The 26730-nt window shown below is 52.1% G+C and overlaps 1 protein-coding gene and 2 long non-coding RNA genes across 6 annotated transcripts in view; 2 read left to right on the plus strand and 1 right to left on the minus strand.

The window, feature by feature from the left end:
- COL26A1 (collagen type XXVI alpha 1 chain) overlaps positions 1-12876 on the minus strand; it is a 164421-nt gene extending 151545 nt beyond the window's left edge. For 2 of the 3 annotated variants that reach the window (XM_019421591.2, XM_019421590.2), the window contains exon 1: positions 10134-10291. In XM_019421591.2, coding sequence (XP_019277136.1) covers positions 10134-10291 — 158 coding nt within the window. Of the gene's footprint in view, positions 1-10133; positions 10292-12777 lie in introns of those variants that run through there. The other variant, XM_019421592.2, reaches the window with a different exon arrangement.
- On the plus strand, positions 10374-18195 carry LOC109250543 (uncharacterized). Of its 2 annotated transcripts, XR_008419236.1 has the most exons (4): positions 10374-10486; positions 10799-16775; positions 17127-17204; positions 17873-18195. It is a non-coding gene; the product is annotated as an uncharacterized LOC109250543 (long non-coding RNA). The 2 variants fall into 2 exon arrangements; XR_008419235.1 differs by lacking the exon at positions 10374-10486 and having other exon boundaries at positions 12926-16775; positions 17130-17204.
- Positions 18196-22690: 4495 nt separating this feature from the next.
- LOC109250546 (uncharacterized) lies at positions 22691-23166 on the plus strand. The gene is made up of 2 exons (XR_002073075.2): positions 22691-22798; positions 22972-23166. It is a non-coding gene; the product is annotated as an uncharacterized LOC109250546 (long non-coding RNA).
- Positions 23167-26730: the final 3564 nt, after the last annotated feature.

Here is a 26730-nt window from a genome sequence, read left to right on the forward strand (position 1 = left end):
AGCAAGACCGTCTAAACAACTTTGGAGCACAGGCAAGAGGGAAATGCGGGGCCCCTCACTCCAAAAGATGGGGAACACATGCCAGGAAAGGTACGACATTACAAAGCTTTTTCTCTTTCTTCTCGGGCCTCTCTCACAGGTGGGTGACGTCCCCCTCGGCGCCTACAGTCTAACGGGGGCTGAAGAGGTCCAGCAGGGAAGATACTAGAAGGGAACGCGTGGACACAGACAGCTTAACTCTGTCATTGTGATGGAGCCTTCTGGAATGGGGACATGCGGGGAAAGCCCATCTAATTCTGAAGAACTGGGGACGTACCTGTGGAAACTCGCTCTGTATCTCGCCAGAGGTAACGTTTACACGGACCTGTCTTAAACCTAAAAAACGGGAGCCCCCACCCTGGGCACTGTGCTTTCCGGGGCCTGCATCTGCCTCCGGCCACACCCCTCCCCACAGGGCAAGGAGGGAGGCTGTGGGCCCAAAGGGACATCGTCCCCAAAACCACAGGCACCCTCGCAGACCAAGTGCAGGTACCTGGGGCCTGGGATTCCCTCCCCCACAGCTAGACACACTCGGGCTTGAAGTGTGGCCACGTGGCGGTTGGTAGGGCAGGGTGAGAGGTCCTGGGCTAGACTCAAGTGCCCATAGTGGGTGCGTGAGGCTGCACCAGGGGCAAGGTGTCGGGCGGAACAAGGAGAGAAGTGAAAGGTGGATCTCCCCGAACCGCTGAATTCCAGCATAAAACTCAAGGAGGCTAAGAGTTCCAAATATGAGCCTCACCCCCATCCCCAGGTCATTGGGAGGGTAGGTCTCTCAAGGTCGATAACACAACAGATTTTATTTAACAGTTTGTAAGCTTGATTTACGACTTATAAATACTTAGACATATGGCGTGAGGGCTTTCATCAGCGCCCCGCAAACGCGAGGGGTGGGCCAGGCTTGCGGGTGGCGTAGGCCAGGGAAGTCCCCTCACATCCCCACAGGGCCACTTTGTCCCAGAATCACTAAATTGGCTCTTCAAAATGTACCCCAAAGGGGGCGCCTGGGTGGCTCAGTCAGTGAAACGTCTGACTTCAGCTCAGGTCATGATCACGCGGTTCGTGGGTTCGAGCCCCATGTTGGGCTCTGTGCTGACGGCTTGGAACCTGGAGCCCGCTTCAGATTCTGTGTCTCCCTCTCTCTCTCTGTCCCTCCCCTGCTCATGCTCACGCTCTCTCCATCTCTCTCTGTCCCTCCCCTGCTCGTGCTCTCTCTCTCAAAAATAAATAAACATTAAAAAAATTAAAACAGGGGCGCCTGGGTGGCCCAGTCGGTTGAGCGTCTGACTTCAGCTCAGGTCCTAATCTCACAGTTCGTGAGTTCGAGCCCCACATCAGCCTCTCCACTCTCAGCGCAGAGCCTGCTTTAGATCTTCTGTCCCCCTCTCTCTCTCTGCACCTCCCCCACTGGGGCGCACACACACTCTTTCTCTCAAAAATAATGCAGCCCTTAACGAACAGTGATGAAGACAACGGTTATCAAAACCTGCTAACATCACAAGAGAAAAAGAAACTACCAGATGGTGTGTGATTCTTAATACAATTGTTGACGGAAGAATACTACACAACCAAAGAGGTAATTTTGCCCAAACAATAATAATAAGGAAGAGAAGGAGACAGAACCAAAATCTACTCAAGCTTCTGTTTAATTTCCAATATTCTGGAAATACCGAGGACAGAGGAACGTGTTAACAGGCACCATGAGGATATAATCAACAAAATCCCGAACAAGGAGAGGCGCCTGGGTGGCTCAGTCTGTTGAGCATCCGACTCTGGATTTTGGCTCAGGTTATGATCCCAGGGACATAGGACCGAAACTCACACCCGGCTCTGCGCTGGGTGTTGGGAGCCTTCTTGAGATTTTCTCTCTCTCTCTCTCTCTCTCTCTCTCTCTCTCTCTCTCTCTCTGTCCCTCCCCCATACACGTGCCCTTGCTCACATGTGTGTGCACAAGCATGCACTCTCTCACTCTCTCTCTCAACAAAATCCTGAACAAGGAAACCTCGACGAGGCCTGGTTTCTTCAAGAAATAAATTGCAGAGAGAAGAGAAGAAGAAACCTGCAGACAGTGGTTATTTTGGTGAATGTCAAACACCCGGATTTCCAGGGAAAAAAAAGTCATGTCCTCCTGTATTAGCCTAGGGCACCATCGCAAAATACATCCTAGACTGAGTGGCTTAAATATTTCTTTCTCACAGATATGGAGGCTGGCAAGTCCAGGATGAAAATGCCGGCAGATTCCGTTCCTGGTGAGAGCCTCTTCCAGGCTGGCAGGAAGGCTGCCTGTTCACCGTGTCTTCACGTGGCAAAGAGAAAGAGAGAGAGTGTGTGTGTGTGCGTGCTCTGCTCTCTCTCTTCCCTTTCTTTCTTTTTTAAAAAAATTTTTTAATGTTTATTTATTTCAGAGAGACAGAGAGACAGAGCGTGAGCAGTGGAGGGTCAGAGAGAGAGGGAGACACAGAATCCGAAGCAGGAGCCAGGCTCTGAGCTGTCAGCACAGAGCCCGACGTGGGGCTCGAACCCATGAACCGCGAGATCATGACCAGAGCCCAAGTCAGACGCTCAACTGACTGAACCACCCAGGCGCCACTCCCTTCCCTTTCTTATAAGGACAGGCGTGCCATCATGGGGACCCCAACCTCATGACTTCATCTAAACCTAATTGCTTCCAGAAGGCCTACCTTCAAATGCCATCATATTGAGGACAGGGCTTCACCATAGGAATTTTGAGGGGACAAAAATACTCAGTTCGTAACACCCCCTGATTGATATGACATGACATGATATGACATGACATGACATGACATGACATGACATGACATGATATACTGGACCAACTATGAAGCACTCTTGCCTCCCCCCGAAAAATGACATGACATGACATGACATGACATGATATGATATACTGGACCAACTATGAAGCACTCTTGCATCCCCCCGAAAAAGAGATCCTAAATATAATCAAACCTTTACATCTAATCTCCAATATAGAACAAACACAGGCAGTAGAAGATCAAATCAATGACACCACTTGGAAGCAATCAGCCTAATCTGGAACATGGGCACCTACAGGACAACCGGCCTTCTGACAAGTCAATGGCTTGAGGGGGGAAAAGCATTCTTGTCAAGGAGAGAGGACTTTCCTACAGTGAGAGACTAAAAAGGCACAAGAACGAAAGCAGATCATGAGTAGATCCGGATCTGAACAAACTAACAATAAGGGAACACTTTCTGGACAGTTGGAGAAAATCTGAATGTGGATTGGATTTGGGATCCAATAAGAAGTAAGAAGGAACAGTAATATGAATAAGGAATGACTGTAAGTCTGTTAAACGTTGGCATGGTAGTGTATACAGAATATTACAAGTAAAATGGACGTGAGCCTGGGATTTGCCTTCAAATGCCCCAAGGGCATTTGATCTCAGGGTGGTGAGTTCAACTCACACATTGGGCATGGAGCCTACTTAAAAAAAAAAAAAAAAAAAAAAAAAAACTGTAAAATGCTTCACACACCCAAACAGAATGCGTGTGTGTGTGTGTGCGTGTGTGTGCGTGTTGGGCGGGAAGAAGGGAACCGGGTAAGTGTGGCAAAATGCAACAGTTAACAAAGCCCAGTGAGGGTACACGGGGACTTATTTTGCTGCCTACTTGTGTACAGGTTCGACAGCTTCCACAGAAAAAAATTTTAGATATCATATTTTTATTTTCATGTATTGTTTTCTCTTTTTTGAGAGAGAGAGAGAAAGAGCAGGGGAGGGGGCAGAGGGAGAGAGAGAGAATCCCAAGCAGGCTCCATGCTGTCAACGCAAAGCCCTATGCAGGGCTTGATCCCACAACCCTAGGATCACGGCCTGAGCCAAAATCAAGAGTCGGGCACTCAACGGACTGAGCCACCCAGGTGCCCCTAAATACCATATTTTTAAATGTCCCCCAATTCAAAATGTTCAAGTTCAGAGAGAACAGCGGTTCCAGCTGGGTGTGATTTTGTCCCCTAGGGGACATCTGGCCGGGTCAGGAGACGTTTTTCGGTTGTTCGAGTTGGGGGCAAGGCTATGCTCCTGGTGTTCAGTGGGGAGAGGCCAGGACATCCTGCGACACACAGGACGGCTGCACGACAAGGTTACCCGGTCCACAGTGTCAAGGGTACCAAGGTTGAGAGACCTTGAGACAGACATATGCAGAATATTCTAGGTGCTCATGGGAGGGCACCGCAAGCAAATCAAACAGCAGATGCAAGGAAACAGAAACAATTAATACGATGTAGCTGGCATAGAGGACAAAAGATGGGCTTTAAAAAGTCAGACTTTAGGAGCATCTGGGTGGCGCAGTCGGTTAAGTAAGTGTCCCCCTCCGTTCCAGCTCAGATCACCATCTCACAGTTCGTGGGTTCGAGCCCCACCTCGGGCTCTCTGCCAACAGCGCAGAGCCTGCTTGCGATTCTCTCTCCCTCTCTCTCTGCCCCTCCCCTGCTTGTTCTCTCTCTCTCTCAATAAATAAGTAAACTTAAAAACATTGATTTGAAGGCAGCCTTTATACGTGACACCAGAGACGGTGGGTTTTATCATAAAGGCCAAGGCTGCCCAATACATCACACCTGCCTCCACTTTCCTGCCCCACAGCCACGGTGACATCGCTCAGTTGTCATGGTCCTCTTCACAGAGCCCAGACTCCACCTCGGAATCCTCCTTAACCCACTGGCCGGGGCAGCTCCTACTAGTCACTAAGAGTTGACCTAAGAACTGAAACCTGTCTGTCAAGCTGAGGCAGGAGATGGCGGGCGACCAAAGGGCTTTACAGAGGAGAGCAAGAAAAAGGTCCATCGGGCAGCGGCACGGAAGAGGAAGACAGATCCTTGTAGAACTAAAACGGGCCCCACCAGACAGTGGCTAAGTTGGTCACGGACGATGCCACACAGCCTCGCCATCACAGGGCTGGCCACACACAGCCAGTTCCTGGGCAGAGAGACGGGAAGCCCCGATGCCAGACCCCATCACCACTACCGAGGCGCAATAACGTCGCTGACGCGGATGGACAGCCCTCCTGACCCTCCAGAAGAAGGCTGGAGGATCCTCTGGGCGGGCAGGGGCGCGCCTTTCTAGGCAGCTGGGAGGGAGGGTCGAGGGGACAGGAAGTTGGAGGTCGGAAGGCCACAAAGATGGGACAAGTGGTCAGGCTAAGAGAAGACGGAGTGAGCAAAGGAGGGCTCAGCCGCGTGAGTGAGGGGTGGGGTGGAAGAACCTGAGTCCAGAATTTATGATACCGAGACACCGAGGTGTGAGGTTCCTGCGGGAACTCGGAGGCCGGCAAGGCCAAGGATAGCGGCTAAGGTGAAGGGGAGGGGAGGGAGAGGCTTAGAGTAACACGGGGCATTGGTGAGTCTGGACATCCGGGTGCCCAGAATTGTGGCAGAACGGGGGAGAGGAGGGGAGTGGGGCAGCCTCGAGGGGTGTGGGGAGAAGGACGGCCTCACGCAGGTAAAGCCACGAGGATGAAACAGGCCGCCAGCCAGTACCCGCGTCATTAAAGGTGTGACCTGGAGGGGCGCCTGGGTGGCTCCGTCGGTCAAGTGTCCCACTTCGGCTCAGGTCATGATCTCGCGGTTTGTGGGGGTTGTGGGTTCGAGCTCCGCGTCGGGCTCTGTGCCGACAGCTCAGAGCCTGGAGCCTGCTTCGGATTCTGCGTCTCCCTCCCTCTCTCTCTCTCAAAAATAAATAAAGATTTTAAAAAGAATTTTTTATAAAAGGTGTGACCTGGAGCGACAGCGCCCTGAACGCTGGATGACCCACAGGAGCAGCCGCTCGGCAGGGCTGGAGGGTGAGGGGCGGCCCACGGCACAGGGGACAGGGGGCCAGAGGACAAAGGCCTGCACGCGTGGCTGAGCAGCTCCGACTCTCTTCCTGACCGCGGTGGGGACGGCCGAGTGCGGTCAGGTCTGTTCTGCAAACCCAGCCTCTGAGCACCCTTCCTGCTCTTGGCGCCTCGCACACGCGGCCCCCCGGCGAGCCTCATGCCCCGAGTCCTGTCTCCATGCCGTCCTCATCGTGCAGACCGGGACACGGGCTGGGGCAGGTTCAGTAACACGCGCAAGTCCATATCGTGAATTAGGGGCAGAGCCCCTAGGGGACGGGCCGTGGCCCTTGGACCTGGACCTGCCCTGGGCCTTGCACTTGACAGGACCCCGCTCTGGCCTCCTCTGGCCGTGGCCCTCCCGCCGGATGACAAGGCTGTGGGACCAAGAGGGTGTGCCCATCCGGGCCATCCTCCGGGACAGACCCCGCAGCCTGTATGCCCACTTCTAGGCCACGGGTGTGGAGTGAACTTGTAGGACACGCAGCTCGAAGGGCCCATAAGGCCCCTCACCCCATTTCCGGAACAGAATTCTATGGCATCTATGAATTCCTCATTGACCTGGCTTTCCAGGTCATTGAGAAGGTACACTCACCGAGGGTGGTGGACAGAACCCACTTACGGAGCTTCCGTTAGCCTGAGTCATAGCATGTAGACATGTGGCCTTACGGCGCCTGGGCTCCATTTGCTCTCACGCCTCGGGCCCTACACAGAGGGAAGTGGTTTCTGGAATGCGCGTTCTTCTTCAGGGGAGAAGCCAAAAACAACTTTGTCTTTTGTCCCCTGCCCCACGAACCCACTCTCTGGACGCATTCATTCCTTCCTCTGCTGAAATCTGGGCACATCCCACATCTCCTCTGGTTTCTCCTAGTCAGAAGAACACATCCACACCAAGAATCGATATTAAAGCTTTTTATCTTTAACCAAATTCAAACGTCTCCCTCCACTAGATGCACAACACAGATAGGCCGTGGGGCCCTTCTCTGGTCTCATCCTTGTGCCCTGATCACTTGCAGCTGCTCTGGCCCCTTTAGGGTCGGATATAGAAGGGAGGAGGAGACAAGGGACAAGACCCCCCAGTAAACATCTGTGGCAGAGGAGGGAGGGAGGGAAGGAGGGAAAGAGAAAGGGGAGTGAGCGAAACTTGCATCCTTTAAAGAGTTTCACAAATGTATTCTACTTACGAGGGTAGAATCAAAAACGGTGGGGGGGGGGCATTGGGGGCTCAGTTCTTTTATTTTTAAGTTTTATTAAGTTTTTTTAAGTTTATTTATTTATTTTGAGAGGGAGAGAGAGAGAGAGCATGAGCCAGGAAGAGACAAAGAGAAAGAATCCCAAGCAGGCTCTGTACTGAGAGCGGAGAGCCCGATGCGGGGCTCGAACTCATGAGCTGTGAGATCAGGACCCGAGCCGGTCAGACCCTTGACGCCCTGAGCCATCCAGGCGCCCCGGGGGCTCAGTTCTCAGTGCGGCCCTGCACGTCCACGAGTGCCGCAGTTCCCTTCAGCTTTCATTTGGCAACTGAACGGCTCTCTGGCCAGCAAAAACCATTGGTGGCCCATATGCAGGGTTGCTAGATTCTTCTGGAAACAGCCCTCTGAGGAAGTGGGGTCCTCTTCGTTTTTGCCAAAGTTGCTCCCACAGAGGGGTCCACCCTGGGCTTCTGACAGAGGCGACCGGAGCAGAGCACCCCGGTTTGGGCAAGATGCCCCCAGCACATGTCAGACCCAGACAGGCCCAGGCCCAGAAGGGTGGGCGCAGGGGAAACACAGACCACATCCAAAACTCGGATGCCAACAGGAGCAATGCCATGAACTGAAGGGAGACTATTTGTCAGAAACAGCTCTGTCACTTGGCCCGGAGGCTGAGACCAAGCCACTGTAAACACACATACGGAGGCAAAGCGGAGGCCAAGGCTGCGAAGGGCGCCGTGCCAAACGTCGTCTCCAAGCCCTCTGCTTCTGGGGCTCTTGAATTTCAAGGACACAGGCCACCTGTGACTGATCGCTCACGAGACCCAGGAACGTACGACACCATCCAGCTCAAGCCCGCCATGCCCACGTGGGACTTTGCATAGCGGAGCTCAGTGGCGCTCTGGACATCAGTCTCCAGCATCTGGAACCTGCCCCGAGCCTCCTTAACACCTCGTAGTATCCTATTTAGGAATCCATTTTCCACAGCTTCATCCAGATCCTTCCTGAACCTAATTATACCTTCTCCCGGCTCCCATCCTGGTAGAAAGAGTGCTGGAAGATTACCACAATTGTCTGGGCCTCTTTTTATTTACGCTAAAACAGTCCCTTCCAAGTTTCTGTGGCGGTCCCCAAGTCGCACCCCACCAAATGCCAGAACATCCGTCCCCATCCACTCACTTCCTTCAAGGACCTCACCTCTGGCTCTTCTCAGCATGCATGTTTCACCGTGCGGAAGCTTTCCTTTTCTTTTTCTTTTCCTTCCCACACTTTTTAATTGCAAAAAATAACACAGGAATGTATGCTCCTTGTAAAAGATGCAAACAGGACACCGGGACACCAAGGGAGAAGATGGAAGCCCACCCACCTTCCACCCCTGCCCTCCGACCTCCGGACTCTCCCGATAGGTAACTGCAGGAAATGTTTGCCTATGGATTTTTTCTGGGCGTACATCCCCATAAACCAGAACGTTTTTTCATAAATGAGATCATGTTATACAGATCACTCTACAACTTGAAAAGCTTGTTTTTTTCAGACTATCCTCATATGCGGAGGATGAGTGTGGAGCCCACACTGCTGTGGGTGTCTGGAGAAGAATACTAATAGAAGCCATGGGTAAGTATTTCCAAACAAAATGAGGGAAATAAAATTGTATGCAAAGTTTTCCAGAAGCACTTTGTGTGTGTGTGTGTGTGTGTGTGTGTGTGTGTGTGTGTGTGTGTGCGCGCGCGCGCGCGCGCGCTTTCCTGAGTCTCGCCTTGCCCAGCCATTAAGCATACAGGCTGCCCCGCACAAAACATCCCTGCTTCCCCCGAACTATATAAGACATTCATTTCCAGGATTCATCTTGATAGTTCTCCGGGCTTTGGTAAATAAATATCACACAGGAGAAGTCGCTGGGACCTGTCTCTTGCCTTCCTCCATAACAATAAGCAGAGTGGTGCGGTAGAAAGGACAGGATTGGGAGAAAGCAGACAGAAGGTCAGTCCTGAGTTGCCACTAACTTGGGGACCTCCCCCTGGGGCTCCATTTCCTCACCCGAAGGAAAGATAACGCTGTAATAGGTACCCCTGGAGGGGGTTTAGGATCCAAAGACACGGAAGGTACGAATGCACGTTGTGTGCTCTAGAGAGCCATCACAACTCTGTGAGTTGTAATTATTAAATGAGGAAATGCTGAATTCGACTGAGCTGCGCAAACGGGCATTTGGCAACTTTTACTTGCGTGCTCACGCGTTTTCTGGGGGAATTCAACCTCGCGGTGAGCAGACGCTGCCCTAACCGTCTCGGGGGTGGCCAGGGCGCCACCTGCCGGCAGAGGAGGAAGCCACCCGTGCGTCCCGGCGCCTCGGGTTCGGTGACCTGGCTCCTTCTCCGGCCCCGCAGCGGATCCGTCCAATCGGAGCCCGGTTCCACGTCCCCAGGTGACTGGGGTGTGCGCAGCAGAGGCTCCTTCGTGGTCCCGGCCCCCAGGACGGGACGGAATCGTCCCCCACCCCCCCCACCCCCGCCGTCTCCCCCCGGTATCCCTGGGCAGCAAGCAAGAGAGGCGGGAGACCGGACGCTCGGCCTTGGCAACCCGGGAACCTGCTCCCCAACACAAAGCCGCGGCCGCGCAGGTGAGCGCGGCGGAGCCACGTGATCCGGTAAACATCCAGGGACTGAGCCACGCAGCCCCAGCGGGCCACGGTCGCTGCCTCCGCGCGCCTCCCCACCCCACCCCCCACCCCCGCAGGTTTCGGCCACCTCCACTCGGAGCCGGGAGCCGAAGGGGCGAAGGTTGGGGGAGCAAAGAAAGGAAGAGAGAAGGTGGGCGCGGCCAGAGACCACCGCAGTCCCGACCCCGCGCCCCCCCCACCCCCGCCCCGGCCCAGGCCGCCCAAGCCCCCAGTCCCCGACCGCCCCGCGTCCCCAGCCCCACCGCCCAGCGCTCCATCCCCCCCCCCTCCACCGTCCGGCTCCCTCCGTCCGCCAGCCTCTCGTCTCCAGCTCCGAGCCCCCGACCGCCCGGCGTCCCCAGCGCTCGCCCCCCAGGCCCCGCCGTCGCCGCGCTACTCACCGGCGGCTCCCGTAGCCGCTGCCGGGGGAGCCGGCGCCCGGCTCGGGGTAGCCGTGCTGCTGCAGGGCTGCGGCCGGGAAGGGGTACAGGAAGCCGGTGGCCAGCGCCGACCCGCAGAGGCAGCAGCACGCCCAGGGCAGGAGGAGAGCCAGCTTCATCTTGCGCGGCCGCCCGCGGGGACCCGGAGCCCGGGCGGCAGGACAGGCGGGAGCGCACCCGCGGCCGGACCGAACCCGCGGCCCCCGCCGGGAGCAGAGCGAGCGAGCCGGCGAGCGAGCGGAGCCCGGGTGCGAGTTGGAAGTTTCTGGGGGGCGCCCACGCCTCTCCAGGGCCGCCTTTTCAAATTCGGCGAGGTGGGCTCTGCGCCGTCAAAGGGGGCGTGGGGCTTTTTCATTAACCCTCGGCGGTCCGGGGCCGAGGAGGCGGCAGTGGCTGCAGAGCTGGGGGTCCGGGGGGGCGGGAGGGGGGGGAGCCGCGTGCCCGGAAAGCCAGACGTCGCGCCTGCGTCCTCGCGCACGCACTCTAGAACCTTCCCAACCAAGCCCTCTTCGGGTCCGCAAACGCTCGTGGGATCCCCGCTCCATGCCTGGCAATTTCGCCCGGGCGATTTTAATCCCCACAACGTTGCCCTCGGTATTAGATGCCACCATTCCCATTTTTTAGAGGCGGAAACAGAGGCCCAAAAGAGTTACGCCGGAAAAAGAGCACGCTCTTGGTCTAGGGCCCTTTGGACAAAACCACTTCACACCCAAGCTTCCTTAGAATCTTCTCCCTTTTCACCTCCACCCTCTACCTTGCCAACTCTCTTCTCTCTCCAAGGTGAGCTGTAGCCAGGAATGAGGAAAGCGCTGGACTTTGGGGTGAGAAGTTGTCCTTGGAATCACCGATTCATGAGGCATCAGATCTGGAAAGTAGCTTCAGGGGAGGGGAGATCGGATTACAGTCCCACCTTTTACAGATGGGCATGCCGAGTCCCAGATCCCACACCGAGCCCATGGGCCGCCTGGCCCCAGGTTGATCTTTTCTGGGCTGCAAGATCTCCAGAGCGCTGTACCTCAAGCAGGGGACAGGTGGGGCCCAAAATCTAGGCTGTGCCCTCTCTCCCCAGATTGAGTCTTTCTAATTCTCCCTGAAGCATCCTAGGGGCTGACAGAGGCCCCAAAGCTGCCTCTTGGCCCCCCTAAGAGCTCCTAGTCTGTAAAATGCCCCGAGGTCTGGAGAGAAGCCATCCAATATGGAAGTGCTTAATGGGCTGCAGTACATTTTGTAAGAGAATTCTGGAATTGTTTTTAGGGGAATACAGGAAGATGCCGTTGGGGATGTGAATAGAAAGGCCCACTCCCGCGGCCTCTGTCCTCTTGTTTACATATCCCATATGTGCCCTCTTGAGTACCTATCCCCAAACATATCCAACCCGCTTCACCTTCTCCCCAAACTACCCATCTTTCTCCACTCGGCTCTCTCACATCCTGCTGAGGCCTCGTCAGTGGACTTCCCAAGTCCCGAGTCTCTGACCAGGACTCAGGATGGATACAGTCCATCTCAGAGTGGGCAGTGCATAATGGGAAATGTCACTTGGACCTAGAACTACTTCCTTCAACTTGCCCTCCATCCCTCTCTCAAGACCTAAAAGATTTGGAGAGTTTGGGTTATCAGGGGATTTTCAGGGCCTCCCCTAAAGGAATCTGAACTGTGGTCCCTGGGCAGTTGGCTAACACCCAGTAAGTGGTGAGGTCATTCCCCGCCCCCCAGGAATTTGTAAGCATTCTGTCTTCTTCCTTCCTCTCCTTTACTTGCTTAATGAGACCTTAAAGACCAGAGAAATTCCATGTAGCTATAAATTAGCTTTATGCTGCAGGCGTGACATGAAGGGAACAAGATTTTTTTTTTTTTAAGGATTTCGTTTTTATCTTAAAGTCATTTGTCCAGGGCTACAGGCTGCACCCAGACAAGAGAGGTGCAGAGAGAAAAGAGGGGATAACACTATTCTGTACACCTCAGGATTCTTTTAGGATGGAAAGCTTTAGGAAAAGAATTAATTCATCCCGGCAACTTCAGGACTGAGACAGTTGTCTGAGTTTGGTCCTCCGTTTCATATGTAGGACAGTAAGTTCATTCTGGCCCCACGAACGTGACCAGGAAACTTCTGTGTGTTCAGCACCATGCTGTGCGCAGTGAGGGCTGGTAGAGAAGCAAATGATATGGTTGTCACCCTCACGGTGCCTGCACTACTCTTCAGGGAGGCATTAAAATGGCAAAAGGCAGGGGCACCGGGGTGGCTCAGTCGGTTAAGCGTCCAACTCTAGATTTCGGCTCAGGTCGTGATCTCGTGGTCTGTGAGTTCGAGCCTTGCGTAGAGCTCTGCACTGACAGTGCGGAGCCTGCTTGGGATTCTCTCTCTCCCTCTCTCTCTGCCCCTCCCCTTCTCTCTCTCTCTCTCTCTCTCTCTCTCAAAATAAATAAAGTTAAAAAAAAAATAGCAAAGGACAGCCAGCAGTTTGGACAAAAGTTCTGCAAACAAGAGGCGGTTCCATTTAGATGGTAAGGGAAAAGGCAGATGCATAAAATCAGGAAAAGAAATATGATACCGCCCACACCACCCAGACCCAGAAGCCCCAGGTCTGTTCCGGGCTCCCCCACTCACTTGCTGATGACCTGCAGAAAACTCCCCTCTCTGGTCCTTCCCAGTGTCTTCATTTGTAAAGTGAAAAGTGTATTGGTTGTCTCTGAAGATCTTTCCAGGTCTGGCCTTCAGTAATTCACTCTTCTCTTCGTCCTCCACTCCCCTCTCCAAGGCACCTGTGGATATACCCAGCCTTACTGAGCTGTCACTCTTCTACATAAGATTTTCAGCTGCCACCCCCCACCCCCAAGATGGGGCCGCGGGAGCCAAGAAGAACGGAGAAGGGTTCACTAGCAATACGCTCTAAACTCCCCCCAGAGAACACCAGTGAGTAGAATCCCACTTCAACAGGTACCAGCCCTGCGACTTTGGACGTGTTACCTAACCTCTCTGAGCGCCCTCATCTGTGAAACCAGAGTAATAATCACGACACCCAGGGCGTGGGTTTGCTAAAAGAATTCAATGAATTCTTCACCTGCAGTGCTTGAATGGTGCTGGCACCTTATGACAATAAATGTTCATTATGGTAATTTGCAAGGCTTTGGTGAGGGATAAAATTGAAGAGCACCCCCCTTCTCAACCCCTACCCCCAAGTGGGGCTGACCAGGAGGCTCATATCCCAGGGTGCAGAGCTTTCTCAGACGAGACTCTGAGAGGCCCCGGGACAAACCCAGTATTCCAATGGTCAACAATTTAAAACCACACTTTATTTTACTTAAAAAAAATTTTTTTTAAATGTTTATCTCACTTTTGAGAAAGAGACAGAGCATGGGCAGGGGAAGGGCAGAGAGAAGGGAGACACAGAATCCGAAGCAGGCTCCAGGCTCCGAGCTGTCGGCACAGAGCCCGACGCGGGGCTGGAACTCACCAACCGCGAGATCATGACCTGAGCCGAAGTCGGACCCTTAACCGACTGAGCCACCCAGGTGCCCTGAAACAAAACTTTATTGTAAAACAAATATGAGACTATTATTGTGAAGGATGTACAGTTTGCGTGTTTTCTTTTTAAGATAAAACTTACTTGTGGTGAGTGGCAAACGGGATGTTTGAGGGCCCTGAAATAAAGGGTCAGGCAGTACCCCAGAGAGTCTAGGGGTCTTCAATCACTAGCACTGATTGGCTGGCCTAATCGGTGCTCCACCCACCTGCTTGTGTCTATATTCCACACCGGTGCCTTGGGCATCCCACTAATACCCGTTAGCACTTCGGGAGAGGTGGAAGCCACTGTTCCCAGGAGCCCAAGACATTAAGCCATAAGTGCTTGGAGCTGGGACCCTGACTGCAGGGCTGACTCCTTCCTCCTCTCTTCCTTGGTGACCCTGGGCAATCACAGAACCTCTTCCCTCCCAACCTCAATGTAACGAAAACCGGCCGAATGAGGCTGGGAGGCTTTCCTGAGCTCCTCCACTGTTTGCCACAAGCCTGACATGGACAGGCAGGGGTCCTCGGAATTACTTTTCAGACAAGGAGTGGAGACAAGTGATTTGTCCAGGGCCCTGTGCTCTCTCCTCCTTTTGCAAGTTCAAAAGTGCCTTGAAAACGGGTTGTTTGTACAAAGACGGATCAGATTTCTTGGTGGAAGGAGACAGCCCCCCACACACACATACACACACACACACACACACACGAAGAGTGGGCCCCTCCCCAACTCTGTTAGCAGGCCTTTCTGATAAGAAAGTATCAGTCAGCATCCTCTATCGCAGACAAAAAGCAGATCTTCTGTTCTGCTGAGGTCAGCAGAGAGAGCCACTGAACAGAGAAGTAATACTCATCAAGCTGAAGCCAAGGTAAATATTGACCTTCTGGCATGATAAATCCTCCTGTTAATCTAAAACAGAAATCTTCCCCTCCCCCTGCCCAGTGCCCTATTGCACATGGATTCTCCGGTTCCCCCCAGAAGTTCAGGGAGGCCGCGTAGGAACGGAGAGGTTTTCACACTGATTTCTCCAGCAGCCCGTAATCCCAGCTGTTCCAGATCCCAAGACAGCACAGAAATGGGCACGGTTGACTCCAGGTCGCAGGACGGTCACAGCAGAAGGGCTTCTTCGTTCTGCTCCAAGCTTTTTGTCCTTGGGCCAGGGCAGAATGGGGCCAAACATGGACACTCTGCAAGATGCGAACCCTGAATTTTTCTTCTTTCCCCCGCACACCCCCACACGTGTCCACCCGGGCCCTATAAACAGGAACGCTGCTTTGCCCAGCACACCTGCAAGTGTAAGCCTACCTGTTTCCCCCAAACACCGGCAGTGAGATAGATGTTCAGAAGACGGCGAATTTGACGGCTGCCACAACAGCCCATGATCTTAAACAGAAGTTTGAAGGGGGGGGGGGGGGGAGTGTCAAAAACAAAACCTAAAAAACACTAAAAAAAAAAAAGTAGGGAGTGTGCCCAATCACCCACGCTAAAAGCCCAACTTGTATGGTGATAAGTTTGCTCCCTAATGTGGCCACAGCCCAGCAAATGCTTCCCAAAGAGCTTAACGAGATGGTTCGATGATAAACAAAGGAAGGCCATGTCTTCGTGTGTTCCTTCCGCTGCTATAAAGAACACCATAGACTAGGGGGCTTATAAACCATAGAAATTTATTTCTGACAGTTCTGGGAGCTGGAAGTCCAAGATCAAGGTGAGGGCCCACTTCCTGGTTCATGGAAGGCCATCTTCTCGCTGTGTCCTCACATGTCAGAAGGGGCAAGGGAGCCCGCTGGGGTCTCTTTTATGAGGGCATCAGTCCCGTTCAGGAAGGCTCCAGCCTCCTGAGTTAAGCACCTCCCAAAGGTCCCGCCTCCAAATACCATCATACTAGGGGGTTAGGATCTCAAGGGATGGATGGGGAGTGGAGGGGACACAGACATTCAGTCCCTTGCAAGGGACTAAAATTCCAAAATAAAGAAGAGGCAATGCCCGGGAGAGTGTTGGCCTTACCAGTTTTACCCTGGCACAGGTATGAAGACAGTGGGGTGTTTAGACACAGTAACCCCACATCATGATGGCCCTCCCACCAGTGCCCGAGCTGAGGGTCTGTGATGGGTAGTTCTTCCCAGGGCTCCTCACTCCCTGCACTGTCCAGTGCTGCAGTTCAGCACTTGGGGCTCCTGCCATGAGAAGACCGTAAAACAAAGCAACGGTGAGTGACTGGGGAGGTAGGAGTGGCCACGGAGGGACGCTGGACTCAGGGAAGACCGGCCGGGAGTGATCCAGACCTCCCAAGTCATGCAGGGAAAAGGAATGAAACTTGTTCTTTGAGCCCCAAGGACAACTTGGAGGCTAATGCATGATGATGTCCGCTGAACACAAAGAGAACTTCGTGAGTCAGGTAAGTGGAAAGCAGGAGCCAAGGCCCTGAGACCGTGGTTCCAGGCCCTCGGGGCAAGAAAGGCACCTCATCAATGGAAGACTTTCCCCCAAATGGGCCTGAGTAAGTCTGGGAGAGGAAACTGGTGTTCGCCAACGTCTAGATCAGCTGCCTTCTCCAGAGAAGGCCTCCCTCCCCCAGCACCCCCCCCCCCCTTGCAGCTGGGCAGGGCCATGTGGCTAGCTCTGGCTGCTGGGCAGGAGCAGAAGGGACCACACCCACTTCTGGGCAAAGAGAGGTGAGGGGGTATGACTTCTCCAAGCCCTGTCTGTCCCCCAGATGTTCCCTGGGCTGGGCCTGGGTCAGCCTGGACCCCTGTGTGCAGGAGGCTTTCCCCCACCCAGCCCGCCCTCTAACTAGCGCTGGAGAGCCTTCAGTGGTCAGCCACGGAGATGTCAGGGACATCTTACTACTGTAGCATTGCCTGGCCTTTTCTGACTAATACATTAAAGGACGTATGTGTGCTTTGGTGGCTTGGTGCAAAGGGGCCCTTTGCCCTGCAGAAGTGGTCAGAAAATGATCTCCTATGGACAAGATTGAACCTTTCAGTGCCTGTCCATCTGCGTCTATGCAAGATCTGGGTCACGTCCCTCTCTTTCACTTTCCCAGATGTGTCTGTCGCTCTCACTAAGCAAATCCTAACGTGTGGCGAACCAAAGGGCACAGGTGAGGCTCTGTGCTAGGCCCTGGAGGTGCCCAGCCGAATCAGACATCAGTTTCACCCACAGCTGGACTTACAGGAGGACCCTTAGGAAGGACGCAAATAAGGAAACGTTGTCCCTGACGCCATGTGATCCAGAAGTAACAGCTCAGAGGAGGCTGGGGATTCGGGGGGCAGGGAAATCCGTTTGAACTCCGGAGAGGCCTTGGAGCAAGAGGAGAGATTTGAACAGAGCTGAGAGGCAGGGAGGGCACGGGGAGCAGGAGCAGGGGCGGGGGGGGGGGGGGGGGGGGGGAGGCGGGGAGGGCCTGGGGTGGAGCGGAAGGTGCCTGCTTAGCTCCCACCTGTGCACCCAGCAGGTACCGTGGTGTATGTGCACCCAAACCCCTTGAGATCTGGAGAGAAGCCACCCCCCAGCAAAGGCAGCTGTCCGGGTGAGTGAGGGCTCTACACTGCTCTGTGGTCTGTCCCCCGACACCCTTCTCCCCTACTCCCCAACCCCAACTCCAGGTTCCATCCTCCCCTCCAGACCACCTTGGAAACCGGTGAGGAGGGGGACAGGCTCAGACAGAAGGGGGACAGTAGGGAGCCAAGTTCTTCTTCAAGCAGGTCCAAAGTCAGAGGGCTGAGGAGGGGTGGGGGTTGCAGGTTGGGGAGCAAAACGAAGGTGTGTGCCTGGCATGACAGAAGGCAAGCCCTGGACACGGGTGACCATCGGCGGGGTGGTGCTGCCACCACTCGGTCGGCTCACTCTGCATGCCCAGTCCCCTGGCTGCCATGGACCACCCCTCCCTCCCACATCTGCATTGTCTCCCAGGGGCCCTCAGACTCAGCGGGGTAAAAGCTGAGCTCCACCCTTAGGGTCACTGCCCGTCCACACTTGTGTGAATTAGGGAAAGGCGGCCCCTGTTTTCGGGGTGGGCACACCCCCACCAGGCTCGGCCCGCAGATCCCAGGATGGGCGTCAGCCCCCCCTTGCCCCTCCGCAGCCCTGTGGGCCAACCCCCACCCCCGGGGGCTCCTCTGCGCACACACCACCCGGACTGAAATCCGGTCCCCCTGCCCCGTATCCGATGGGGTCTCTAAATCTGGTCTATTCTAGATGACTCTTGTCCTCCCCCACCTCCACACCACCTCTGCATGCTCCAGCTCCAGAGGGACACCTCTGTTCCCTCAACGGGCCAGGATCTTTTCCATTGTTGAGACTGCACAGCCGGCTCCCCTCTGTCTGTGCTGTGCTGCAGACTGAATGCTTCCGGCCCGCCCAGACTCACGTGTTGAAAGCCCACCCCCAAGGCAATGGCCTTAGAAGGTGCGGCCTTTGGGAGGTGATTAGGTCATTAAGGTGGAGCCTCCTGAATGGGGATGAGTGCCCTGCTTTTTTGTTTGTTTTAATGGTTATTAAATATTTATTTTTGAGAGAAAGAGAGACACAGAGTATGCGTGAGGGAGGGGCAGAGAGAGAGGGAGACACAAAATCTGAAGCAGGCTCCAGGCTCCGAGCTGTCAGCACAGAGCCTGACGCGGGGCTCGAACCCATGGACCGTGAGATCATGACCTGAGCCAAAGTCAGACGCTTAACCGGCTGAGCCGCCCAGGCGCCCCATGAGCACCCTTCTAAAAGAGACTTCAGAGAGTTCCCTTGCTCCTTTGCCGTGTCAGGAGACAGATGTCTGTGAACCGGGAAGCAGGCTGTCACCAGACACAGAATCTGCCGGCACCGTGGTCTTGGCGGCCTCCAGAAGAGTGAAAAACAAATGCCTGTTGTTCAGAAGCACCCCCGGCCTGCGGTGTTCTCTTTCAGCAGCCAGAATGGACTAAGACCCTCTTCCACCCTCCGTCTGTGTCCCCACCCCACACGTCCCCCGTGAGTCTCCTCCAGAATCACTAATCTCTAATCTCTAATTAGATCACAGATCACTAATCTCTCCAACTAGGACGATGCCCATCCGGTGCCTCCAGAGATCTTTCCACAACATCCTATGCCCACACCCATGTTCCCTTGCCATGCCTACTTCTTCACACATCTGCCGTCTCCCCTACAACACACTTCACACTCCGAAAGCAACAGTCATTTCCCACTCGTCTCTGTGTCCGTGGGCCTGAGAGGCTCGCACCCAGTCAAAGCTTAGTCAATATTAGCCGGTTATCTGAGTGAATCAGTGAATCATTTGGTTAATTCCCCCAAACCCCCAGGGAGAAGAGAGCTGGGGCCCAAGCTGCTGTCCCCGGGGGGTGGCATCTAAGGGACATTCATGCAGGTTTTGGGCCCCGGACCACAACTGTTTACTGTGTGTTCTTTATTTCTTTGTATGTGACAAAGAAAAAGAGCCACAAATGGAAATGGCAGGTGGGTTCTACAGACGACAGGACCAAAAGAAGGAATTTGCCATTCATTGCAAGAGAGACCTAGCACCTGACCCACTCATATTTCTATCTAAAATTACTACATTTACTGGGGCACCTGGGTGGCTCAGTCGGTTGGGCGTCTGACTTCGACTCGGGTCACGATCTCGCAGTTTGTGAGTTCGGGCCCTGCGTCGGGCTCTGTGCTGACAGCTCGGAGCCTGAAGCCTGCTTTGGATTCTGTGTCTCCCTTTCTCTATCTCTATCCTTCCCCCACCCACACTTTGTGTCTCTCTCTCAAAAATAAATAAACATTAAAAAAAAATTTTTTTTTAATAAAAAAAAAATTACTATGTTTACTACTTAAGCAAGAATTGCCAGGTAAGATCATCAAACCAAAAACCTCCACATAGCCTTGGTGAAGATCAGCCCACCATCACTTTAGAAAGATTTACCCCAGGGGCGCCTGGGTGGCTCAGCTGGTTAGGCATCAGACTCTTGGTTTCGGCTCCGGTCATGATCTCACGGTTTCATGAGCTGGGCTCTGTGCTGACAGTGTGGAGCCTACTTGGGATTCTCTCTTCCTCCCCGTCTCTCTGCCTCTCCCCCACTCCTGCTGTCTCTGTCTCTCTCAAAAATGAATACAAAAATTTTTTTAAAAAAAGGCTTTACCCTGGAGGTTTTTGTTGCGCATAATCTAAAACACCTTCCCCGGGCTTCTCTGAAGGCACGTTTTGCTGAAAACCAGACAGGAAGGAAGGCCATATTCCCTAAGGGTGGCTTTGATACTAAGACCCAGAAGAAAGAGAATGAAAAGTTGGTTCCACTTGATAAAACCCGTATTGCAATTTACTATTACCAAAGTGTCCGTTTGAAGTCAAAACAAGTTCTAGATAAGCCCTTCATTGAGAGACCAGAAAAAAAGGGGAAGGGGAGATTAAAGCAGTCAGAGTGGAATTCTGATTAGACAGTCATTAATTAAGACCATGAAAGTCCCGTGGAGTCTTCTTTGATTGGAGAAATAGTTGATTACAGAATTAAAGGCTTTGGGGGAAATCTTTGCATGCCGAAGAGAGCCAAAAATTAATTCTGGGATTTTAAAATTAAGGCATTATTAAAGCTAGGGCGTTGCTTGTAACCAGAAGACCATGTCAATTTAATCAGACTCTTATGAGGAGAGAGAGAGAGAGGGCAACTGGTGGTTGGTTGCCAGAGGGGAATGGGTAGGGGATGGGCGAAATAGGGGAAGGGGATTAAGAGCCACAGACTTCCAGTTATAAAACAAATAAGTCACGGCGGATGAAAAAGTACAGCATAGGGAATACGGTCCATAATATTGTAATCACTTTGCATGGTGACAGAGGGTAACTATTTCGTTATACATATAATTGTCGTATCACTGTGGTACGCCTGAAATCGGTGTGATATTGTGTATTAACTTAACTCCAAGTTAAAAAAGAAAAAATTAAATCTTACAGGGGAGCAAGGGAGTCAAAGTAAGGAACCATTTTCTTTCAAAGCCCTGTGCTGCCGTCTGACTTCCATCTGGCCTGCGCGCCCTCACAGAGCCGCCCAGAGAGACCTTTGCCATGGGAAGCAGCCTCGTAGTCTGGGTGCACCTGGTGCTGCACAGCGGCTGTCCTGCCGCCTGCAGGCCTTCCAGCATCAGGCCCAACAGGACCCGGACGCAGACACTTACTGCGGGGTGCTGTGGACCACTTTCTTAGCCTTGAACTCCAGTTTCTTTGTCTGTGTGTAAGACGGAAAGAGGATTCTCACCTAGGGTCACTAGGAGAATTCATGCTCACATACATTCTTCTGTATAATAGTAGAAAGGGACTCACCTACAAAAGCTCGAACAAGCACTGTTCTCTGCCTCACTTCCTCTCTCCAACCCACCCCTAAGTGGCCTTCAGAAAAGATGGTTCCGGAATGCAGATCATGTCATTCCCCTCCAGGCCTTTGCAGAGGGTGCCAAGGATTTGGATTTGATCTCCCTTTAAGCCTGATGCCAAAAGTCCCTCTTGGACTCATCCCTTGCCCTAGCTGCTCTCCCTCAAACACTCACAGTGGCTCCCCATTACCTACAGAATAAAGTCTGAACACTCCTTGATCTGGCGTTCAAAGTCCTTCACCACCTGGCCCCAAACTACCTTTCTAGAGTCCTCTATCACCGCTTCCTTTTGCATACATAAATCCCAGAGCAAGTCACATACACAGGGTCAGGAAATTATAGCAGCTAAGGTAAGATTATAACAGGAAATGGCATCCGAGGCAGCTGAGCAGAGAAGACATGAGCAACAGCCAGAGAAGAGGCCACTGCACCAGCAGGGACACATCACAGGGGGCCAAAGTTGCCCCACTCACAGGGGGTGGAGCATCCCTGAAGGAGTTTAAACAGAGGCCGGAAGTGATTCGGTTTGCATTTAGGAAGCTTTCTCTGGCTGCGGAAGCTAGAATAAATAGGAACAGGGAAGGTTGGAGGCCAGGAAGACCAACACAGAGGCTTTTGCAGAAAAGCATTTAGAGCACAGGTAGGGGCACTACCTGGGTGGCTTGGTTGGTTGAGTGTCCAACTCTTGATTTAGGCTCAGGGTCAAGGGATCAAGCCCAGTATTGGGCTCTGTGCTGAGCAAGGAGCCTGCTTAAGATTCATTCTCTCTCTCTCTCTCTCTCTCTCTCTCTCTCTTTCTCTCCCCCTGCCCCTCCCCTGCTCACACTCACTCTCTCTCTAAAATATCAATAAATCAATAATAAAAATAATTTTTAGGGGCGCCTGGGTGATTCAGTCAGTTGAGCATCCGACTTGGGCTCAGGTCATGATCTCATGGTCCGTGAGTTCAAGCCCCGCGTCGGGCTCTGTGCTGATAGCTCGGAGCCTGGAGCCTGTTTCAGATTCTGTGTCTCCCTCTCTCTCTGACCCTCCCCCATTCATGCTCTGTCTCTCTCTGTCTCAAAAATAAATAAAAACGTTAAAAAATTAAAAAAAAAATAAATAGATAGATAAATACATATAAAGAGAACGTAAAATATCTCACCACTTTTACATTATTCTATGTTGAAATGATCATTTTTTTATACACTGGGCTAAATAAAATTGTTAAAATTAATTTTCCTTTTTTCTTCTACATGTTTTGAAGGTGGCTATTAGAAAATTCAAAACCACATGCAAAACTTCTGTTATATTTCTATCGGAAGCACGAAGGGTGAAGCAGGTATCTGAAATGATGCTGGGTCCCCGCCCAGGAGACAGCCCGTGATAATGGTGAGAATGGGACACAGCTCCAGCTTCCTGGATGCAGGCACTGTCCCAAGCACCTGAAATTCTATACTCTTTGATTCGTTCCAACAAGTTAACAAGGTACCATTATTATCCCCATTTTATAGATGGCAAAACTAAGGCACAAAGAGCGGTGATTCAGACCTAGGCAGTCTGGGACTCCTAGTCACTGTGTATACTGCCCCCTTCTAGGAGGGCCATGAACTGAGCCTGGGAAGGGGAGAGCGGGCCTGCCGGGGGTGAAAGAAGAGAGTCCCTTTGGGGATGTTTTGAATGCAGATGTGCTTCCAGGTTATCCAATGAGGATATTTCACTGGAGGGACAGACCTAGAACTGGAGGCTAATCCATGGAGGCGGAGGCAGTGAAGTCATGGGACAGAGCGTGAGGAGCCCGGGAGAGAAGTGAGTCAGGACTGATCTCCACTCAGCCTGCCTTACACCCCCACTTCCACCCTCTGAGTCACCCCCAACATATATGGGATCATCGATTCATTGCTTCATTCAACAAATATTTATTGAGTGCCTATGACATGCCAGGCACTTAACTGTAAGATTTTTTTTTTTCTTTGCATGAGGGGAATCGTTTCAAAGAATACCCCTAATGAAAGGAACAAAATAAAGGGAGGAAGAAAGAGTTGTCTGTGTCCTACAAAACCATTGGAAAGGAATCCATCCTTGTATCTAGTGAATAAGATAAACCAAGGCCCTGATATCAAGATGCTTAAACTCTGCTCAGCGTTACCAGCAATAAACAAGAAAACAACAAAGCATTCTATTTTTTTTTTAAGTGTATTTAATTATTGTGAGAGAGAGAGAGAACAAGCGCGTGAGAGCAGGGGAGGGGCAGAGAGAGAATCCCAAGCAGGCTCCACGCCATGAGCACAGAGCCCGATGCGAGGCTCCGACCGACAATCTGTGAGATCAGGACCTGAGCGGAAGCCAAGAGTTGGGACGCTTAACCGACTGAGCCACCCAGGTGCCCCCAGGAGATTGCACTTTTAAATATTAGGTGTAACGAGGGGTGGAGGACACTGCTTTAGATGGAGAGGTGGGTGTGGCCTCTAGGAGGAGGTGCTATTGAAGCAGAGGCTTTTTTTCCCCTCAAGTTTACTTATTTTTGAGAGAGAGGGAGACAGAGCGCAAGCAGAGGAGGGACAGAAAGAGAGGGAGACACCGAATCCGAAGCGGGCTCCAGGTTCTGAGCTGTCAGCAGAGCCCAATGCGGGGCTGGAACTCACAAACCGTGAGATCATGACCTGAGCCGAAGTCGGACGCTCAACCGACTGAGCCACCCAGGCGCCCCTGAAGACTTTAATGATGGGAAGGAGGAGCATGAGACGCTAGAATGTAACAAGTTCTAGGAGGATCAAAGAGGCTGGTGTGGCTGGAATAGAGTAAGGTGGGGGAGGGGACGGTCCAGATCATTCCACACATACCAGGGGAAGCCAGAAGAGGGTCAAGAGGGGGAGAGTGAGAGCGGGCATACATCTTTCCGGCTCCTTCCCGGCTTCAGTGTCCAAGTTTGTGACAATAACCTGTCCTTCCAGGGCTCCAGTTGCGACCAGAGGCCCCTTCCATGCTCCAGCTCCCAGTAGGCCCCAACAGCATCTGTCACAACATGCTTCCCCATCCCATGTGTCTATAAGGGGTCCTTCATTGAAGCCTCTTCATTTGAACCATCCAGGATCCATTCTGCTTCCTGCCTTGACCCTGGTGCAGCCAGTTGGTAGAAGATAAAACTGGGACCCATAGAGCGCTGTGTAGCTTTTCAGGGTGGCCATGTACATTTGTGTATGCTGTAGACTGCACAACTGCAGGGGCCGCCATTCACTTCGCAATCCATGGGAATGATTTGCCCCAGATTTATGCAGCACACATTCTGCAGAGCTGAACCCAATGGCCCTAATTTGCCCAAGGTCAACCAGCTCCTGGCACTTGCAGCAGGGTCCTGATCTGTGTCCTATGGCTGTTAATACCACTCAAGGTGGCTCTCCACTCTGCCATACCTCCTGTGAGATGAGCTACGTGAGGCTGCAAATTCCATTCCACCGCTGGCATTCTGGGGACAGCTCACCCCCTGGCACTTCCGGATTTGCAGAGCCCCTCTGAAGAATAGGACAATGATCGTCTTGCTTCCTGTTCTGCAAACTTCTTACTGTTGATGATGATGAGAATCTTTGAGTGGGTTCATTTTAATGGTAGAATGACTAGTACGTTGGCCTGGAAAGAGTTGATTGGAAAAACCAGACCTCTCAAAAAGGACACCTGTCTAATACCCAAAAATGCTAATCATCCAAAGAGGAAAAAACTTGTCGTCGTTGTTGTTGTTGTTGTCTCAAAAGTGCACCGGTAGATAGAACAAACATGTCATGTGGGTTTAAAAAGATCCTCCAGGGCGCCTGGGTGGGTCAGCTGGTTGAGCGTCTGACTCTTGATTTCAACTCAGGTCATGATCCTAGGGCCGTGACATTTTGGGCTCCGCACTGATCGTGGAGCCTGCTTACGATTCTCTCACTCTTGGGGCACCTGGATGGCTCAGTCGGTTAAGGGTCAGACTTTGACTCAGGTCATGACCTCACAGCTCATGGGTTTGAGCCCCGCGTAGGGCTCTGTGCTGACAGAGCGGAGCCTGGAGCCTGCTTGGGATTCTGTGTCCCCCTTGCTCTCTGCTCCTCCCCTACTCTCTCTCTCTCTAAAATAAAAAAGAAAAGAAAAAAATAAAAGATCCTTCAGAATTCACTGAAACTGGAACCTCCAGACATTATGTGCCAGCAGGAAGTACAAAGCACCATCCACAAAGAATTCCTCCCTTTAAAAGAAATGGAGCCTCAGTCTAATCAAGGTTTTACACGTAACCATGAATTTATAGTAAATACAGGAGACAGAGGAACAAGTTAAAACACCAGAAGGAAGCAATCGGCCAAGTCCAAACGCAGGGCATTCTATGGGCCAGTTGACCTGGCTTCTCCAAACCCCAATGGCATGAAGGGAAAAGAGAAGGCAGGCCATTACAGATTACAAGAGACACTGTGGGATCCAGGACTGGATCCTAGAACAGAGAAAGAACATTGGTGGAAAACTGATGAAGTCCCAATGAACTGAAGGTTAGTTCATAGTAATGTATCGATGTTGGGGCTCTTGGGTGGCTCAGTTGGTTAAGCATCCAACTTCAGCTCAAGTCATGATCTCACGGTTCATGGGTTCGAGCTCTGCGTCAGGCTCCGTGCTGACGGCTCAGAGCCTAGAGCCTACTTCAGATTCTATCTTCCTCTCTCTCTCTGCCCCTCACCGCTTGTGCTGTCTCTTTCTCTCTCTTGAAAATAAATAAAAAGCATTAAAAATTTAAAAAAAATAGTAATGAATCGATGTTAGTTTCCTTACTTTTGAAATGTATCATGGTTGTATAAGATATTAAATTAGGGAAAACTGAATGAAGGGTACAGGGGAACTGCATAGTGACTTTGTAACTTTTCTTTGAATCGGATGTTGCTTTAAAATAGAAGGGTGGTTTTATTTTGTTTTTTAAAGACAGAGACTTTAAAAAATATAGCCAAACACAATGAGTGGCCCTTGTTTGGACCTTGGTTTGAACAAACCCATTGTAAAAACATTTTTAAGCCCATCAGGGAAATTTGAATATGGGCTGGATAGTGGATGATATTAAGGAACCATTGTTCATTTTATTAGGTATGATAATGACATGGCAGTTATGTGTTTTTTTTTTAAATCCCTGATCTGTTAAACATATGTATGTACCGGTGAGGTGACATGATGTCTGGCATTTGCTTTAGAATACTCCAAAAGAAGAAAATGATGGTAGATAAAATGAGATTGAAAATGGCTGATAATTGTTGAAGCAGATTATGGGTATATATTTTAAACTGTCCATATTAACAAGTTAAGAAGAGGAAAGGAGAGGAGGGAGGGAAAGAGAAAGGTGGAGGAGGAAGAAGGAGGAGGGAGGAAGAGGAAGGAGGAGGAGGAAAGAGGAGGAAGGAGGAGAAGGAAGGAAGAGGAGGAGGGAGGAGGAGGAGGAGGAAGGAGGAGGAGGAAGGAGGAGGAGGAGGTCTGTGTGCTTCCTTCCCCGTTAAAGGGTTTAGAAACTTCCCTCTGAGATGGAATAGTCTGGTCCCCAGCTTGCTTTGTTTCCCTGATCAAGATTCACTGGCAAGCCTCCAAGTGACATAATGTTCACCTTCAGGATGGTCCCACCAAGGCAGGGGTTCAGAGTTGAGTCCTGGCATCACACAGCCTCTGTTCAAATCCTGGAGGGCCTCAAACAGGTTAATCTCTGTGCCTTGGCTCTATCTTCCATAAAGGAGAAATGAAGGTGT

Source organism: Panthera pardus, unplaced genomic scaffold, assembly GCF_024362965.1.
Source record: "Panthera pardus isolate Hobbes unplaced genomic scaffold, ASM2436296v1 HiC_scaffold_4, whole genome shotgun sequence".
NCBI classification, from domain to species: Eukaryota; Metazoa; Chordata; class Mammalia; order Carnivora; family Felidae; genus Panthera; species Panthera pardus.